The sequence below is a fragment of the Babylonia areolata genome, chromosome 14 (genome assembly GCF_041734735.1).
Source record: "Babylonia areolata isolate BAREFJ2019XMU chromosome 14, ASM4173473v1, whole genome shotgun sequence".
In the NCBI taxonomy this organism is placed as follows: Eukaryota; Metazoa; Mollusca; class Gastropoda; order Neogastropoda; family Buccinidae; genus Babylonia; species Babylonia areolata.
The window spans coordinates 427925-449523 of NC_134889.1; the positions used below are offsets into that span (position 1 = coordinate 427925).

At 47.7% G+C, this 21599-nt stretch overlaps 1 protein-coding gene across 1 annotated transcript in view; it reads left to right on the top strand.

The window, feature by feature from the left end:
• The window catches only part of LOC143289435 (neuronal calcium sensor 1-like), a 62244-nt gene extending 41094 nt beyond the window's left edge, over positions 1 to 21150 (top strand). Inside the window, exons 5-8 of the mRNA XM_076598400.1 lie at positions 14881 to 14970; positions 16329 to 16407; positions 18420 to 18586; positions 19300 to 21150. Coding sequence (XP_076454515.1) covers positions 14881 to 14970; positions 16329 to 16407; positions 18420 to 18586; positions 19300 to 19404 — 441 coding nt within the window. The 3' untranslated portion in view covers positions 19405 to 21150. The remainder of the gene's footprint in view (positions 1 to 14880; positions 14971 to 16328; positions 16408 to 18419; positions 18587 to 19299) is intronic.
• The last annotated feature ends 449 nt before the right edge of the window (positions 21151 to 21599 follow it).

The following is a 21599-nucleotide window of genomic DNA, read 5'->3' on the forward strand; positions in this document are numbered from 1 at the left end:
CTTTAGGTTTCTCTCCACCGTGTTATCAACAGTAGACCTCCAGGTTTATTTCCGTCATGTTATCAACAGTGAACCTTCAGGTTTCTATGGCTCACATTCCGCCATGTTATCAACAGTGAACCTTTATGTTTCTCTCCGCCATGTTATCAACAGTGAACCTTTATGTTTCTCACCACCATGTTATCAACAGTGAACCTTCAGGTTTCTCTCCACCATGTTATCAACAGTAGACCTCCAGGTTTATCTCCGTCATGTTATCAACAGTGAACCTTTATGTTTCTCACCACCATGTTATCAACAGTGAACCTTCAGGTTTCTCTCCGCCATGTTATCAACAGTAGACCTCCAGGTTTATCTCTGTCATGTTATCAACAGTGAACCTTCAGATTTATCTCCATCATGGTATCTCAGCAACAGTGGACCCTGAGGTTTCCATGGGTCACATTATCTCAGCAATATTGAACCTTTAGATTTCTCTCTATCGTGTTATCAACAGTGGACCTTAAGATTTCTCTCCGTCCTGTTTTCAACAGTGGATCTTCAGGTTCCCATGGGTCACGTTATCTCAACAACAACAACAACAACAACCGGCACCTGACGTTTTCCTCACCTGTGTCGGCTGTCTACCTTGATGTCGGTGAAGAGGAAGGAAAAGTTAGAAGCGGAAACAAGTCACCTACTTCAGCGTGAATGGCTGTGTCGTTCATCAAATCGTCGTAGGTTTTCTCCTGACGTTGTTATCGATATCATCGTCATCATCATTGTAGGGGGTACTGCTGTGATCAGTGGAGGTGATTTTGTGTGTGTGTGTGTGTGTGTGTGTGTGTGTGTGTGTGTGAACGACTGTCCAGTCTGTCAGTTGGGTGGGAGTTAACATAGCATACCAGACTTGACAACCATGGCATGGAGGTCAAAGGTTTGTCATCGCTGAGTGCCAGCAGGTGTCTTCAGCTGTGAAACGACGCAGTCCTGAACCGTACAGCACTGGTTTCAAAGTCCTGTTTTTTGTTAAAAAAGAAAAAAAAAAAAAAAAAAAAAAAGAAGAAAATTTAAAGCCATCTGAGTTTGAAAGTCAAGAAAGGACATACTTTTTTTTCGGAACGTTTGACGAAATATCTTACAGTCAGCAAGTGTAGATAGAGACTACTTCTAGTGAAACTACAACAATCAAGGATCGAACACGCACTTTTGAAATGATCGTAATGATGTAGCAATTCATTAATTTCAAAGGTTATTTCAGAATATTGTTAGAAAGTCAAAGTATGTCTTTTGAAACACAGGAAAGGTTAAAAAACAAAAAAAGAGGAAGTGGGGCGGGGGGGAGGGGGGGGGGGCGGGGGGGGGGAACACAGTTCCCCACAACACAAAAGTTTAAAGCATTGCTGCCCAGCGCTAGTTGTGAGCTGCCTTCAGGTCAAACACGAGCAACACAGAAACAGACACAGGAAAATCCTCTGTTTTTTTAGTCTGCGTCTGTGTACCTCGTCATATAGTCTGTGTCTGTGTACCTCGTGTCAAAGTATATGTCCGTGTACATCATGATATAGTCTATGTCTGTATACCTCGTGATATAGTCTGTCTGCGTACCTCGTGGTATAGTCTGTGTTGGTGTACCTCATGGTATAGTATGTATGTCTGTATACCTCTTGTCATACTCTGTGTCTGCGTACCTCGTGTCATACTCTATATGTCCATGCACCTCGTAACATAGTCTGCGTCTGTATACCTCGTGTCATAGTCTGTGTCTGCGTACCTCGTGTCATAGTCTGTAGTTATGTCCATGCACCTCGTGACATAGTCTGTATATCTCGTGTCATAGTCTGTGTCTGTATACCTCGTGTCATAGTCTGTGTCTGTTTACCTCGTGTCATAGTCTGTGTCTGCGTACCTCGTGTCATAATCTGTAGTTATGTCCATGCACCTCGCGAAATAATCTGTATACCTCGTGTCATAGTCTGTGTCTGTATACCTCGTGGTATAGTCTGTGCCAGCGTACCTCGTTGTATAGTCTATATATCTGTGTACCTCATGGTATAGTCCGTGTCTGTATGCCTCGTGGTATAGTCTGTGTCTGCGTACCTCGTGGTATAGAATGTGTTTGTGTACCTCGTGGTGCAGTCTGTGTCTGTGTACCTCGTGGTATAGTTTGTGTCTGCGTACCTCGTGGTATAGTCTAGGTCTGCGTACCTCATGGTATAGTCTGTGTCTGCGTACCTAGTGGTATAGTCTGTGTCTGTATACCTCGTGGTATAGTCTGTGTCTGTATACCTCGTGTCATAGTCTGTGTCTGTATACCTCGTGTCATAGTCTGTGTCTGTATACCTCGTGTCATAGTCTGCGTCTGTATACCTCATAGTCTGTATCTGTATACCTCGTGGTATAGTTTGTGTATGCGTACCTCGTGGTATTAATAGTCTGTGTCTGTATACCTCGTGTTACAGTCTGTGTCTGTGTACCTCGTGGTATAGTCTGTGTCTGTGTGCCTCGTGGTATAGTCTGCGTATGCATACATCGTGTTACTGTCTGTGTAGCTCGTGTTGTAGTCTGTGTTTGTGTACCTCAGGTTATAGTATTTGTGTGTCATGTTTTTCTGTAAGAACGTGATGTGGACTCAGCAGCAATGGTTTTGACGTTGTGACCCTTGATGTTACCAAGAGTACTTGTTTGCTGTTACAACTCTGCCTGTCTGTCTGCCTGCCTCTGTTTGTTTGTCTGTTTCTGTCTCTGTCTCTCTTCGCTTCCATCCAATACTAACTGGACAAGAGAAGACATGGGGAAAAAGATAGAAACAGGTGGTGAACTATTTGTGTGGGGGAATCCTGGAGTGTTGTGGTTGTGAATCAAGAGGCGGTACAAAGAGAGGGGAGGTCAGAAGGAGCGCAGTTGACGTCAATCACAACAGCAGTCTAAGCCTCTTAGCAGCGCCCAGGTCGTGAAAATCCGCGATAAAATCTAGTACCAAAAGAGCGGCCTGTTATTTCCAACTGTTGTTCTTTTTGTTAATGTACCATGACCTGATCACTCAGGCTGATGTTCAACGTGATGGAAATTGATATGTTGTCATTGACGTGTTTGTTTCCAAAGCCATAATGAACAACAATGGATGTCTGTTTCTAAAACCGCTGTGAAACTTGTGGAGGTTTAACTCTGAAAACAACTGGGGAAAGGGGGAGGACAAAAACCAGAAAGGCAGACAGACAAACAAACAGACAGACATGCAGGCAGGCAGGCAGAGGAAGAGGCAGGAGCCAAAATAGGAAAATAAAGGTCACGCTGAATCACCAGTTGGAATCTGCATAAAGCAGCTGCCCAGTTTGATGATAGAATGATTTCACAACAATAACGCCACCACCACCAACAACAACAACAGCAGCACGAACAACTAACAGAAACAATCACACAAAAACTAAACTAAAAAATGTGTGGGAAAACGTGTGTTGGCCATGTTCCCAGTCATTCAAAGGGGCAAGTCTGTCCCAGTCAAGATGTGTCCACCATTTAAATTTTCATGTATCATTTGTCTTAGTGTTCTGATTATTGTTATTGTCATGTATCATTTGTCTTAGTGTTCCGATTATTGTTATTGTCATGTATCATTTGTCTTAGTGTTCTGATTATTGTTATTGTGCTTTAGCTCCAAGACCCACCGTGAGTACATTATCGCTGTGTGTTTATATTATTTGGTTTCAAATCTCCGTGGCTCACCATGATCAAAGTATCGCTGTGAATTCATTTTGTTTCATGTCTCCAAGATTCTGATGGACTGCATAGTTCCCGGACTTTTAGAAAATTGTGGTTGTGATTTATAAAAGCATATAATTATCTGCTGCATTGGTGGAGAAGTTATGCGTATTCATTGATCACTGAGAGTTGTGTTGGAGATATATTGTTACGGGAATATTGTACTGTTGTCTGTGTGAACTGTATTTAGTTTTTTTGGGTTTTTTTTTTAAAGATAGTGAATCGAGCCAGAAGTTATGTACAAACATGGCTATGGATAGTAAGATTTCCTTTTTGAATTCTTGCTTTTCCCTTTTCCCACTGGAAATACTAATCTGTTGGATTTAGTGATATATTTGTATATAGTCATTCTTTTTACTTATGCATTTACTTGATTTTTTTAAAAGACTTATATTGCTGTTTACGTATCAGTTTGCACTCCATTAAATTCATTTGTGCACTGACTTGAAGAAGATAGTGGTGTACATTTAACGGGTTTTTATCTGCTTAGTTTTTGCGTTTCCCTTGTTTGTTTTTTTATTATTATCGTTTTGCATATAATCCATACAAATACAGCAAAAAGAGATTAAAATGGTCAAGATCTTGTTGGTCTGAAACAGTTCTCGTGTGTGTGTGTGTGTGTGTGTGTTCGTGCGTGCGTGCGTGCGTGTGTGTATGTGGTGTGTGTGTGTGTGCGCGCGCGCGCTCACGCTCTTGCTTTCTCTCTCTCTCTCTCTCTCTCTCTTTCTTCTCTTTCTCTCTCCCTCTCTCCTGCCAACCTCGTATTCTGTCTCCATCTCTTTTTGTTTCTCAACTGTCTTTTTTGTTTATGTCTTTGCTTTGATTTCGGTTTTTATTTCGCTTTACATATCCTAAGGAGATGACACCACAGACACACGATGCGCCCTGGTTGCCAGCTTTCCTCTGTTCCTGTAAAAAGACACTGCGCCCTGGTGGCCAGCTTCCTTTCTGTTCCTATAAAATAAAAACACACACACACACACACACACAAAAACCCACTGCACCCTGGTGGCCACCTTTCCTCTCTGTTCCTGTAAAAAGACACTGCGCCCTGGTGGCCAGCTTCCCTTCTGTTGCTATATAATAATTTTTTTTCTTTTAAAAACCACTGCACCCTGGCGGCCAGCTTTCCTCTGTTCCTGTAAAAAGACACTGCACCCTGGTAGCCAGCTTCCTTTCTGTTCCTATATAAAAAAAAACCAACAACACTGCACCCTGGTGGCCACCTTTCCTCTCTGTTCCTGTAAAAAGACACTGCGCCCTGGTGGCCAGCTTCTCTTCTGTTGCTATATAATTTTTTTTTCTTTTAAAAACCACTGCACCTTGGCGGCCAGCTTTCCTCTGTTCCTGTAAAAAGACACTGCACCGTGGTGGCCAGCTTCCCTTCTGTTCCTATAAAACAAAAAACAAAAAAACACTGCACCCTGGTGGCCACCTTTCCTCTCTGTTCCTGTAAAAAGACACTGCGCCCTGGTGGCAAGGTTCCCTTCTGTTGCTATATAATAAAAAATTTTTTTTTTAAACCACTGCACCCAGGTGGCCAGCTTTCCTCTCTGTTCCTGTAAAAAGACACTGCGCCATGGTGGCCAGCTTTCCCGTCTGTTCCTGTAAAAAGACAATGCACCATGTGCAGTGCTGTTGTTGTCTGTCTCCTCTGGCAAACCTTTTCTGAGTTTCACTTTTCACTTTCTCAAGGCGTCATTGCCATTTCCATATACGCTACACCACATCTGCTGAGCAGATGCCTGACCAGCAGCATGACCCAACGCGCTTTGTCAGGCCTTGATTTCTTGTACAGAATTTTGCCAGAGGACAACACTCTCGTTGTCATGGGTTCTTTTTCAGTCTGCCAAGTGCATTGCTGCGTACGGGACCTAGATTTATCGTCTCATCCGAATGACCAAACGCTCATTAATTTTCCTGTCAAACTTGGGAGAAAGGGCATGAGCGTGGTTCGAACCCAGACCTTCAGGGAATCTCTGTTTATGGCAGATGAACGTATCAACCATTCTTTCACCTTTCTCTAGAACACTTTTCTGAGCATCGCACTGGCACGTTCACAAATCATGTCATTGAAAATGTGTTCACCTTTCCATTCTGGCCAGTGGGTTTAGGTTCAAAACCCCATACTGCAGAGGCAGAATCTGTATGGTCTCTGTTCGACAGGCAAATAGTTTCTGGAAGAGCGCAGGGTCTTCATAGATATATACACCCAGAGATCACACACATGACATGTGGGACTCACTGACGTGCAGCCCACGAATGCAGAAGAAGAAGACGAGGGGGAGGATGAGGAAGATTTAAACGGAGAGAGAGGGAGAGAGAGAGAGATAATGCACACCCCCACGTGGCACTGACAACAGCTGACGTAGTGTTGCTGGTGTCATGTGGTGATATGTCATTGCCATGTGTGTGACATGTAACGTTATACATCATGTATACACAGAAAGCACTGCCAGCCATGTTCTAATCAATACACAGGGTCTGTCTGTTTGTCTATATTTCTGTCTGTCTCTGTCTCTATCTCTGTCTCTACCTGCCTGCCTGTCTCTGTCTCTGTTTTTGTCTATGCGGCTGTGCGCGCGCGCGCGCGCGCGCGCGTGTGTGTGTGTGTGTGTCCCACCCGCGCCTCTCTCTCTCTCTTTCTCTCCACCGCTCTCTCTCCATATCTCGTACTGGTGTACGAGTGTGTGTTCGTTAACCTTTTAGAATTATCATTGTTTCATGATGTGTGGAGGGTAAAGGGGTGCAAGGGGATTGGGGGGAGGGAAGGGTTGTCTTCTGTCTCATTATCTTTTTGGCATCAGTATGCTGCCAGTTATATCTTCCTGAATAATTGGTCCTCTGATAGTCTCCCTCGTCCACACTCAGCCCTCGTCCACACTCCACACAGCCCTTGTCCACACTCAGCCCTAGCCCTCGTACTCAGCCCTCGTCCACACTCCACACTCAGCCCTCGTCCACACTCCACACTCAGCCCTCGTCTACACTTCACACTCAGCCCTCGTCCACAGCCCTCGTCCACACTCCACACTCAGCCCTCGTCCACACTTCACACTCAGCCCTCGTCCACACTCCACACTCAGCCCTCGTCCACACTTCACACTCAGCCCTCGTCCACTCTCAGCCCTCGTCCACACTTCACACTCAGCCCTCGTCCACACTCAGCCCACGTCCACATTCCACACTCAGCCCTCGTTCACACTCAGCCCTCGTTCACACTCCACACTCAGCCCTCGTTCACACTCAGCCCTCGTTCACACTCAGCCCTCGTCCACACTCCACACTCAGCCCTCGTCCACACTCAGCTCTCGTCCACACTCCACACTCAGCCTTCGTTCACACTCCACACTCAGCCCTCGTTCACACTCTACACTCAGCCCTCGTCCACACTCCACACTCAGCCCTAGTCCACACTCCACACTCAGCCCTCGTCCACACTCAGCTCTCGTCCACACTCCACACTCAGCCTTCGTTCACACTCCACACTCAGCCCGCGTCCACACTCAGCCCTCGTTCACACTCCACACTCAGCTCTCGTTCACACTCCACACTCCGCCCCCGTTCACACTCCACACTCAGCCCGCGTCCACACTCAGCCCTCGTTCACACTCTACACTCAGCCCTCGTTCACACTCCACACTCAGCCCTCGTCCACACTCAGCCCTCGCTCACACTCCACACTCACCCCGCGTCTACATTCAGCCCTCGTTCACACTCCACACTCAGCCCTCGTCCACACTCCACACTCAGCCCTCGTCCACACTCCACACTCAGCCCTCGTCCACACTCCACTCTCAGCCCTCGTTCACACTCCACACTCAGCCCTCGTCCACACTCCACACAGCCATCGTTCACTCTCAGCCATCGTTCACACTCCACACTCAGCCATCGTTCACTCTCAGCCCTAGTTCACACTCCACACTCAGCCATCGTTCACTCTCAGCCCTCGTCCACACTCCACACTCAGCCATCGTTCACACTCCACACTCAGCCATTGTTCACACTCCACACTCAGCCATCGTTCACTCTCAGCCATCGTTCACACTCCACACTCAGCCATCGTTCACACTCCACACTCAGCCCTCGTCCACACTCCACACTCAGCCATCGTCCACACTCCACACTCAGCCATCGTTCACACTCCACACTCAGCCCTCGTCCACACTCCACACTCAGCCATCGTCCACACTCCACACTCAGCCATCGTTCACACTCCACACTCAGCCATCGTTCACACTCCACACTCAGCCCTCGTCCACACTCCACACTCAGCCATCGTTCACACTCCACACTCAGCCCTCGTCCACACTCCACACTCAGCCCTCGTCCACACTCCACACTCAGCCATCGTTCACACTCCACACTCAGCCATCGTTCACACTCCACACTCAGCCATCGTTCACTCTCAGCCATCGTTCACACTCCACACTCAGCCATCGTTCACTCTCAGCCATCGTTCACACTCCACACTCAGCCATCGTTCACACTCCACACTCAGCCAATGTTCACTCTCAGCCATCGTTCACACTCTACACTCAGCCATCGTTCACACTCCACACTCAGCCAATGTTCACTCTCAGCCCTCGTTCACACTCAGCCCTCGCTCAGTCTCTACACTCAGCCATCGTTCACACTCCACACTCAGCCATCGTTCACTCTCAGCCATCGTTCACACTCTACACTCAGCCATCGTTCACACTCCACACTCAGCCATCGTTCACTCTCAGCCATCGTTCACACTCCACACTCAGCCAATGTTCACTCTCAGCCCTCGTTCACACTCAGTGCTCCCTGGCACTCAGTGCTGTAATGGAGCACTGGAATCTCAGGACAGGTCACCGCTTCGATTATTTTAGCAGGCTGTAGTTTGTGACTTAATTAACCCACAGATCAATTACAAGTGTCGCTATTGTTCATTGTGTTCGGCTGAAGTGCCATCAGTGAAAAGGTGTGGAATTGCAGAGTGTTGGAATGGAAGACAGAGATAGACAGACAGATGAAACCCCATACCTGCCCCTGTATTGAGGGCGTATTTATAACTAAGATAGCAGGCGTTGCCAATGACTGGGTAAAGAGTGGGGATCATTGCTTCAGGACCCGCTGTGCGTGCCGTGTGCTGACTGCAGGGAACCAGTGACTGCTGACCCTGCTGTGACCACGGGGCACAGATCGCCTCACCTCTCATCCAGTTACCCGAGTTCCAGTCCCGGTGACAGAGCTGGGTGTGGGAGTGAGAGAGGGTTTATGGGCCGTTGTCACGACTGTCGTCAGTTTGGGAGAAGATCGTTCTGTTGTTCCGTGTAGGGGTGTGGTGTGTGGTGGTGGAAGGTGTGTGTGTGTGTGTGTGTGTGTGTGTGTGTGTGTGTGTGTGTGTGGCTGTCGGGTTTATAGGGAACACACTTCGTTAAGTAACACACGTTATGCCACATTATACGATGGCATATCTATCAGACGCTTAATTGTTTGTTATTATATTTGAAAGTGGGCAGAAACTAAATGCTTGACAAAATTCCAATGGAGAGAGAGAGACAGACAGACAAAGAGAGACAACAGTCGAAAGGTAGAGAATTGTGTCAACAGAGAAGACAGAAGAAGACGAAATGAGGGCTGGACACAGACACACACAGACAGACAAAGCACTGAATGCAAAACGCCAGTGGTGAGGACTGCTGAAAGAATGAACATTTTATGGCCATACAGTGCCGTCGTCATTTCCTGTGTGTCCCGATGTCCGCTTTACGCCATGCAGCCCACACCACTCCACACTATGTAGTGCCCACACCACTCCACAAAATGTAGTGCCCACACCACTCCACACTATGCAGCCCACACCACTCCACACCATGCAGCCCACACCACTCCACACCATGTAGTGCCCACACCACTCCACACCATGTAGTGCCCACACCACTCCACACTATGTAGTGCCCTCACCACTCCACACCATGGTTGCCCACACCACTCCACACCATGTAGTGCCCTCACCACTCCACACCATGTAGTGCCCACACCACTCCACACCATGTAGTGCCCACACCACTCCACACCATGTAGTGCCCACACCACTCCACACCATGTAGTGCCCACACCACTCCACACCATGTAGTGCCCACACCATGCAGCCCACACCACTCCACACCATGCAGCCCACACCACTCCACACTATGTAGTGCCCACACCATGCAGACCACACCACTCCACACCATGTAGTGCCCACACCACTCCACACCATGTAGTGCCCACACCACTCCACACCATGCAGCCCACACCACTCCACACCATGTAGTGCCCACACCACTCCACACCATGCAGCCCACACCACTCCACACCATGTGGTGCCCACACCACTCCACACCATGTAGTGCCCACACCACTCCACACCATGCAGCCCACACCACTCCACACCATGTGGTGCCCACACCACTCCACACCATGTAGTGCCCACACCACTCTACACCATGTAGTGCCCACACCACTCCACACCATGTGGTGCCCTCACCACTCCACATCATGTAGTGCCCTCACCACTCCACACCATGCAGCCCACACCACTCCACACCATGTAGTGCCCACACCACTCTACACCATGTAGTGCCCACACCACTCCACACCATGCAGCCCACACCACTCTACACCATGTAGTGCCCACACCACTCCACACCATGTAGTGCCCTCACCACTCTACACCATGTAGTGCCCTCACCACTCCACACCATGTAGTGCCCACACCACTCCACACCATGCAGCCCACACCACTCCACACCATGCAGCCCACACCACTCCACACCATGTAGTGCCCACACCACTCTACACCATGTAGTGCCCTCACCACTCCACACCATGTGGTGCCCTCACCACTCCACACCATGTAGTGCCCACACCACTCCACACCATGTAGTGCCCACAGCATTCCACACCATGTGGTGCCCACACCACTCCACACCATGTAGTGCCCTCACCACTCCACACCATGCAGCCCACACCACTCCACACCATGTAGTGCCCACACCACTCCACACCATGTAGTGCCCACACCACTCCACACTATGTGGTGCCCACACCACTCCACACCATGCAGCCCACACCACTCCACACCATGTAGTGCCCACACCACTCCACACCATGCAGCCCACACCACTCCACACCATGTAGTGCCCACACCACTCCACACCATGTAGTGCCCACACCACTCCACACCATGCAGCCCACACCACTCCACACCATGTAGTGCCCACACCACTCCACACCATGGTGCCCACACCACTCCACACCATGTAGTGCCCTCACCACTCCACACCATGTAGTGCCCTCACACTCCACACCATGTAGTGCCCACACCACTCCACACCATGTAGTGCCCACACCACTCCACACCATGTAGTGCCCTCACCACTCCACACCATGTGGTGCCCACACCACTCCACACCATGTAGTGCCCACACCACTCCACACCATGTAGTGCCCTCACCACTCCACACCATGTAGTGCCCTCACCACTCCACAGTGCCCTCACCACTCCACACCATGTAGTGCCCTCACCACTCCACAGTGCCCTCACCACTCCACAGTGCCCTCACCACTCCACACCATGTAGTGCCCTCACCACTCCACAGTGCCCTCACCACTCCACACCATGCAGTGCCCTCACCACTCCACAGTGCCCACACCACTCCACAGTGCACTCACCACTCCACACCATGCAGTGCCCTCACCACTCCACAGTGCCCTCACCACTCCACAGTGCACTCACCACTCCACACCATGTAGTGCCCTCACCACTCCACACCATGTAGTGCCCTCACCACTCCACACCATGTAGTGCCCTCACCACTCCACAGTGCCCTCACCACTCCACACCATGTAGTGCCCTCACCACTCCACAGTGCCCACACCACCCCACACCATGTAGTGCCCTCACCACTCCATGGTGCCCACACCACTCCACACCATGTAGTGCCCTCACCACTCCACAGTGCCCACACCACTCCACACCATGTAGTGCCCTCACACCCACACCATGTAGTGCCCTCACCACTCCACAGTGCCCACACCACTCCACACCATGTAGTGCCCACACCACTCCACACCATGTAGTGCCCTCACACCCACACCATGTAGTGCCCTCACCACTCCACAGTGCCCTCACCACCCCACACCATGTAGTGCCCTCACCACTCCACAGTGCCCACACCACTTCACGCCATGTAGTGCCCTCACCACCCCCTCTCAGTCCGGCTCACCGCTTTTTCCGCCATCCAGCCCCCACCACTCCACACCGGGGGAAGGGGGACAGGGGGGTTGTGGTGAGGGCGGGAGGAGAATAGGGGCGGGTGAAGGGGGTGGTGGGTAGCGGGTGGTGCAGCGTAAGATCAATACTGGAAGTGCCATCAGCAGTGGTATGTACGTTACCACAGGAAAAAGAGTGTCAGGGGGAAATAAGGGAAAGAGCGGATGACTGATGCTCATGGCTAATTCTGTCATGTGATAATGGGTGGCGTGGCTGCTTGAATATTTTGGATTGTCTGCTTGGTTGCTTGGTTGGCTGGTTGGTTGGTTGGCTAATTGAGCGGGTGGGTTGTACACGCAAGCAAGCGCCCATGTGTGTGTGTGTGTGTGTGTGTGTGTGTGTGTGTGTGTGTGTGTGACATACGTTGTGCTTTTCATGATGGTTCATATTTTGCTATCTGCATTATTGTCTTTGTGTTTTTTTCCTCGTTAATGTTCTGTTGTGTGCCACATTATTGCTTCATGAGAGGTAGTGAGAGCCCACTACATGAGCAGATCTCACCATATAAGTGCTATTATTTAGCATAATCATCAAACCCAGCATCATAATCACTGTGCTTGTCGATGTTGCGCTCATCATCGTTGTCGTCATTATCAGTATCATCATCGTTGTCGTCGTCATTATCATTATCATCATCGTTGTCGTCGTCATTATCAGTATCATCATCGTTGTCGTCATTATCAGTATCATCATCGTTTTCGTCATTATCAGTATCATCATCGTTGTCGTCATTATCAGTATCATCATCGTTGTCGTCGTCATTATCATTATCATCATCGTTGTCGTCGTCATTATCATTATCATCATCGTTGTCGTCATTATCAGTATCATCATCGTTGTCGTCGTCATTATCATTATCATCATCGTTGTCGTCGTCATTATCATTATCATCTTTGTGGTCGTTGTCAAGACAGACAGAGAAGAAGAAAACAGAAAGAACTCAGAACTCAGAAATAGTTTACTGCAAGGCCACCGGCCTGTTTGCAAAGGAGGTACATACATACAATTGCGACACACAAAATACCGAAAATAAAGGGGGGAGGGACCAATGTCATGGACACAACATTTCATAACTGAAAAAGCAGACAAAGATTATTGGCTCGTGACATTTACTTGAGTAACTTTAAGGTTTGTTGAAAAGTTATATAATCATGTCATTTCTTCTTCTCTCTTTTTTTAAGGCGTAATAAATAAACATTGCCACAGAGCGAGTCATAAGCCTGTTTTCATTTTGTAAAAGTAACGCTAAGTCTGTGTATTCATTTATGTTTCTGAACATTTTCACGAGTTATTTTTCCAGGATTAACTGATACATTGGACATACTAACAGAAAATGGCGTTCGACTTCTTCAGCGTTGCAGAAAGGGCAGGAGTTTCATCTTACTGTGTATCTTTTGTGCAAATTTATATCACTTATGCCTAACCTGAATCAAGCAAAGACAGTACGAAACTTAATAGTTATGTCTGAAATGTACTTTTCTGGTTGCAACAATGACTTAAAACAGCGATATGTGGAGTATCTATCACTTTCAAATAGTTTACTTGACCAGTCTTGTTTATGACAGTCTATTATGCGTTGTTTAAAAACTTGTATGAATGCGTTTTCGTTTCCAACTCCTCCATTCAACCAAACACCTGAAAATAGACATAGAAAAAGACAGTGAGCCTGACAAAGTCAGAGACAGACAGAAAAAAAGTCAGAGAGACAGACAGAGAAACACACCTCAATAGCGTTTTCCATGACAGTGTAATACAGATCCCCCAGTCTAACTGCCCTCCCCTCCCTCCCTCTCCACTACCCCACCAAGTTGAAGTTGGAACAGCACTTCTTTCCTCCCGTTTTCCCCAGACCCATTGTGAAGCATTTACACAAGTACAACTTTCACTTTTAGAGACTTCCCACGAATTCTCTTTCCGGCTTAATCAAGGGCAGATTACTCTAATTTTTTCTACCCCCTCCATCCTTCTCCACTACTCCACCACGTCTACCCCCTCCCTCTCCACTACCACACCACGTCTACCCCCTATATCCCTCTCCACTACCCCACCAAGTCTACCCCCTCTATCCCTCTCCACTACCCAAGTCTACCACCTCTGTCCCTCTCCACTACCCCACTAAGTCTACCCCCTCTATCCATCTCCACTACCCAAGTCTACCCCCTCTATCCCTCTCCACTACCCCACCACGTCTACCCCCTCTATCCCTCTCCACTACCCCACCACGTCTACCCCCTCTATCCCTCTCCACTACCTCACCATGTCTACCCCCTCCATCCCTCTCCACTACCTCACCACGTCTACCCCCTCCCTCTCCACTACCCCACCACGTCTACCCCCTCTATCCCTCTCCACTACCCCACCATGTCTACCCCCTCTATCCCTCTCCACTACCCCACCATGTCTACCCCCTCTATCCCTCTCCACTACCTCACCATGTCTACCCCCTCCATCCCTCTCCACTACCTCACCACGTCTACCCCCTCCCTCTCCACTACCCCACCAAGTCTACCCCCTCCCTCTCCACTACCCCACCATGTCTACCCCTCCATCCCTTTCCACTACCCCACCAAGCCTACCCCCTCTATCCCTCTCCACTACCTCACCACGTCTACCCCTCCCTCTCCACTACCCCACCAAGTCTACCCCTCCCTCTCCACTACCCCACCATGTCTACCCCTCCATCCCTTTCCACTACCCCACCAAGCCTACCCCCTCTATCCCTCTCCACTACCCCACCACATCTACCCCCTCTATCCCTCTCCACCACCCTAACACGTCTACCCACTTCTTTCCTCACTGTTTCAGGAATTTCAGAACATCTACTAACAGTTCTTTTCTCACTGTTTCAGGAATTTCAGAACATCTACAAGCAGTTCTTTCCACACGGAAACCCGTCCAAATTCGCCGGTTACGTGTTCAACGCCTTTGACACCAACAAGGTGGGCACTGGTCAGAGTGTGTGTGAGGGGGTGGGTGGGTGGGTGTGAACTGGGGTGGTATATGGGTTGTAGTGATGGTGGATACACACACACACACACACACACACACACACACACACACACAATTTCACTCTGAAGGTCACGTGCTCTCTTACCGAAAGTCACGTGTTTTTCTCTAAAAGTCACATGTTTTCCTGCTGTGGTCCGTCATAGCAGTGACCTACCTCCACCTCCACACGCCGACCCACCACCACCACTACACCCTCACCACACCACCATTAGTGCTGTTCACAGTATTTCACAGTGACATCTAGACACAGTTGTTCATCCATTGGCACACAACGTTACACTGCAGACAAGAACACATACAGGCAGGGTACATTTGATACAGTGTGTATGTACTGTGTGGACAGGATGGGTACATTTGATACAGTGTGTATGTACTGTGTGGACAGGATGGGTACATTTCATACAGTGTGCATAGACTGTGTGGACAGGATGGGTACATTTCGTACAGTGGGTATGCACTGTGCATGTGAAGACAGGATGGCTACATTTCATACAGTGTGTGTGTACTGTGTGGACAGGATGGGTACATTTCATACAGTGTGTATATACTGTGTGGACAGGATGGGTACATTTCATACAGTGGGTATGCACTGTGCATGTGTAGACAGGATGGGTACATTTGATACAGTGTGCATAGACTGTGTGGACAGGATGGGTACATTTCATACAGTGTGCATAGACTGTGTGGACAGGATGGGTACATTTCGTACAGTGGGTATGCACTGTGCATGTGAAGACAGGATGGCTACATTTCATACAGTGTGTGTGTACTGTGTGGACAGGATGGGTACATTTCATACAGTGTGTATATACTGTGTGGACAGGATGGGTACATTTCATACAGTGGGTATGCACTGTGCATGTGTAGACAGTATGGGTACATTTCATACAGTGTGCATAGACTGTGTGGACAGGATGGGTACATTTCGTACAGTGGGTATGCACTGTGCATGTGAAGACAGGATGGCTACATTTCATACAGTGTGTATGTACTGTGTGGACAGGATGGGTACATTTGATACAGTGTGCATGTACTGTGTGGACAGGATAGGTACATTTGATACAGTGTGCATGTACTGTGTGGACAGGATTGGTACATTTGATACAGCGTGTGTGTACTGTGTGGACAGGATGGGTACATTTGATACAGTGTGCATGTACTGTGTGGACAGGATGGGTACATTTGATACAGTGTGCATGTACTGTGTGGACAGGATGGGTACATTTGATACAGCGTGTGTGGACAGGATGGGTACATTTGATACAGCGTGTGTGTACTGTGTGGACAGGATGGGTACATTTCATTCCGGGAGTTCATCCAGGCTCTCTCCATCACCTCTCGGGGAACGCTCGACGAAAAGCTGGACTGTAAGTAGACAGTGTACTGTGTTGTGTGTACCTGAATGTCTGTCACTGCTGACACACAGTGTACTGTGTTGTGTGTACCTGAATGTCTGTCACTGCTGACACACAGTGTACTGTGTTGTGTGTACCTGAATGTCTGTCACTGCTGACACACAGTGTACTGTGTTGTGTGTACCTGAATGTCTGTCACTGCTGACACACAGTGAAGACAAGTGCACTCAGTGAAGATGATTAATGTGTGTTTGTGAAGACAAGTGCACTCAATGAAGATGATTGTGTGGTTGTGAAGACAAGTGCACTAAATGAAGATGATTAATGTGTGGTTGTGAAGACAAGTGCACTCAATGAAGATGATTAATGTGTGGTTGTGAAGACACATTGTAATGTATCACTATCACCATAACCATCACCATCATCATCACCATCATGACCCTGTGGTGTTACATCGCCATCATGACTTGTGTTACATCATCATCACCATCATGACCTGTGGTGTTACATCATCATCACCATCATGACCCAGTGGTGTTACATCATCATCACCATCATGACCCTGTGGTGTTACCTCGCCATCATGACTTGTGGTGTTACATCACCATCACCACCATGACCTGTGGTGTTACATCACCATCACCACCATGACCTGTGATGTTACATCACCATCACCACCATGACCAGTGGTGTTACATCGCCATCACCACCATGACCAGTGGTGTTACATCACCATCACCACCATGACCTGTGATGTTACATCACCATCACCACCATGACCAGTGGTGTTACATCGCCATCACCACCATGACCAGTGGTGTTACATCGCCATCACCACCATGACCTGTGGTGTTACATCACCATCACCACCATGACCTGTGATGTTACATCACCATCACCACCATGACCTGTGGTGTTACATCACCATCACCACCACCATGACCTGTGATGTTACATCACCATCACCACCATGACCAGTGGTGTTACATCGCCATCACCACCACCATGACCTGTGATGTTACATTACCATCACCACCATGACCAGTGGTGTTACATCGCCATCACCACCACCATGACCTGTGATGTTACATCACCATCACCACCATCACCAGTGGTGTTACATCGCCATCACCACCACCATGACCTGTGATGTTACATCACCATCACCACCATGACCAGTGGTGTTACATCGCCATCACCACCACCATGACCTGTGATGTTACATTACCATCACCACCATGACCTGTGGTGTTACATCTCCATCATCACCACCATGACCTGTGGTGTTACATCACCATCACCGCCATGACCTTTGGTGTTACATCACCATCACCACCACCATGACCTGTGGTGTTACATCACCATCACCACCATGACCTGTGATGTTACATCGCCATCACCACCACCATGACCTGTGATGTTACATCACCATCACCACCACCATGACCTGTGGTGTTACATCACCATCACCACCACCATGACCTGTGATGTTACATCACCATCACCACCACCATGACCTGTGGTGTTACATCACCATCACCACCACCATGACCTTTGGTGTTACATCATCACCACCACCATGACCTGTGGTGTTACATCACCATCACCACCACCATGACCTGTGGTGTTACATCACCATCACCACCACCATGACCAGTGGTGTTGCATCACCATCACCACCATGACCAGTGGTGTTGCATCATCATCACCACCATGACCTGTGATGTTACATCACCATCACCACCATGACCAGTGGTGTTGCATCATCATCACCACCATGACCTGTGATGTTACATCACCATCACCGCCATGACCAGTGGTGTTGCATCACCATCATCACCACCATGACCTGTGGTGTTACATCGCCATCACCACCACCATGACCTGTGGTGTTACATCTCCATCATCACCACCATGACCTGTGGTGTTGCATCACCATCACCACCATGACCAGTGGTGTTGCATCACCATCACCACCATGACCAGTGGTGTTGCATCACCATCATCACCATGTGATGTCACAGGGGCCTTCAGCCTGTACGACCTGGACAAGGATGGCTACATCACCAAGCAGGAGATGGTGGAGATTGTGGACGCCATCTACAGCATGGTGGGCAACCTGATGGACCTGCCCCAGGACGAGGACACGCCGGACAAACGGGTCACCAAGATCTTCAGGCAGATGGACCTGGTCAGGGGTTGGATGGGGTGTGGGGGGGTAGGGGATGGAGCGAAAATATGAAAATAGCACTGCAACAGAATTCCTCAATTAACAGCGGCTCAGATTTCAAGAGCTATGTCTCAGATCTAATCAAGCCTATGCTGATTAGTTAAGTGTTCAGTTTGTACATTTTTGTTTTGGTAGAAGATTTTTTTTTCCAAACATTGCAGAAAAATCATACCTGTGTCAGCAGCATTATTTTGATGGAGCTTACAACTGCATCCATGATGATGATGATTATGATTGTGAATGGAAGGAGGGGGAGGTGCATGGTGGTAGTGGTTATGATGATGTTGGTAATTGAGATGGCGAGGAGGAAGATATTTTATATCTGGTTAATGACAACAATAAATGATATTGTTAATGACAGTCATGCTGATAACCATGACATGATGAATAACAATGATGACACAGATGACAACAACGATGGTAACTGTTGTTTTCAGAACAACAACAAGTTGACATCAATCAAGCTGATGACACGATGATGTGAATGATAACAGTGATGGTAACTGTTGTTTTCAGAACATTGACAACAAGTTGACATCAATAAAGCTGATAACGATGATGTGAATGATAACAGTGATGGTAACTGTTGTTTTCAGAACAATGACAACAAGTTGACATCAGTCAAGCTGATAACAATGATGTGAATGATAACAGCGATGGTGACTTGTTTTCAGAACAATGACAACCAGCTGACGAAGGAGGAGTTTCGAGAGGGATCCAAGTCTGACCCCTGGATTGTTCAGGCTCTCACCATGGACATCCCTCAGAGTTTACAATGACCTCTTTACATAGACATCCCTCAGAGTTTACAATGACCTCTTTATATAGACATCCCTCAGAGTTTACAATGACCTCTTTACATAGACATCCCTCAGAGTTTACAATGACCTCTTTACATAGACATCCCTCAGTTTACAATGACCTCTTTACATAGACATCCCTTAGAGTTTACAATGACCTCTTTACATAGACATCCCTCAGAGTTTACAATGACCTCTTTACATAGACATCCCTTAGAGTTTACAATGACCTCTTTACATAGACATCCCTCAGAGTTTACAATGACCTCTTTACATAGACATCCCTCAGAGTTTACAATGACCTCTTTACAAAGACATCATGGACATCCCTTAGAGTTTACAATGACCTCTTTACATAGACATCCCTTAGAGTTTACAATGACCTCTTTACATAGACATCCCTCAGAGTTTACAGTGACCTCTTTACATAGACATCCCTTAGAGTTTACAATGACCTCTTTACATAGACATCCCTCAGAGTTTACAATGACCTCTTTACATAGACATCCCTCATGACCTCTTTACATAGACATCCCTTAGAGTTTACAATGACCTCTTTACATAGACATCCCTAGAGTTTACAATGACCTCTTTACATAGACATCCCTCAGAGTTTACAATGACCTCTTTACATAGACATCCCTCATGACCTCTTTACATAGACATCCCTTAGAGTTTACAATGACCTCTTTACATAGACATCCCTGAGTTTACAATGACCTCTTTACATAGACATCTCTCAGAGTTTACAATGACCTGTTTACATAGACATCCCTCAGAGTTTACAATGACCTCTTTACATAGACATCTCTCAGAGTTTACAATGACCTGTTTACATAGACATCCCTCAGAGTTTACAATGACCTCTTTACATAGACATCCCTCAGAGTTTACAATGACCTATTTACATAGACATCATGGACATCCCTTAGAGTTTACAGTGACCTCTTTACATAGACATCCCTCAGAGTTTGCAATGACCTCTTTACATAGACATCATGGACGTCCCTCAGAGTTTGCAATGACCTCTTTACATAGACATCCCTCAGAGTTTACAATGACCTCTTTACCTAGACATCATGGACGTCCCTCAGAGTTTACAGTGACCTCTATACATAGACATCCCTCAGAGTTTACAGTTACCTTTTTACATTGACATCATGGACAACCCTCAGAGTTTACAGTGACCTCTTTACATTGACACCATGGACATCCCTAAGAGTTTACAGTGACCTCTTTACATAGACATCATGGACACCCCTCAAACCTCTTGACATAGACATAATATCCACCAATCTCCACACACACTACCACACTGTCACTATCTCCACACACAATACCACACTGTCACTATCTCCACCTATAATACCACACTGTCACTATCTCCACACACAACACCACACTGTCCCTATGTCCACCTATAATACCACACTGTCACTATCTCCACACACCATACCACACTGTCGCTATCTCCACACACAACACCACACTGTCCCTATGTCCACCTATAATACCACACTGTCACTATCTCCACACACCATACCACACTGTCACTATCTCCACACACAACACCACACTGTCCCTATCTCCACACACACCACACTGTCACTATCTCCACCTATAATACCACACTGTCACTATCTCCACCTATAATACCACACTGTCGCTATCTCCACACACAATACCACACTGTCACTATCTCCACACACAACACCACACTGTCACTATCTCCACCTATAACACCACACTGTCGCTATCTCCACACACAACACCACACTGTCGCTATCTCCACACACAACACCACACTGTCACTATCTCCACACACAACACCACACTGTCGCTATCTCCACACACACCACACTGTCACTATCTCCACACACAATACCACACTGTCACTATCTCCACCTATAATACCACACTGTCACTATCTCCACACACAACACCACACTGTCACTATCTCCACCTATAATACCACACTGTCACTATCTCCACACACAACACCACACTGTCACTATCTCCACACACAACACCACACTGTCACTATCTCCACACACACCACACTGTCACTATCTCCACCTATAATACCACACTGTCACTATCTCCACACACAATACCACACTGTCCCTATCTCCACACACAATACCACACTGTCACTATCTCCACCTATAATACCA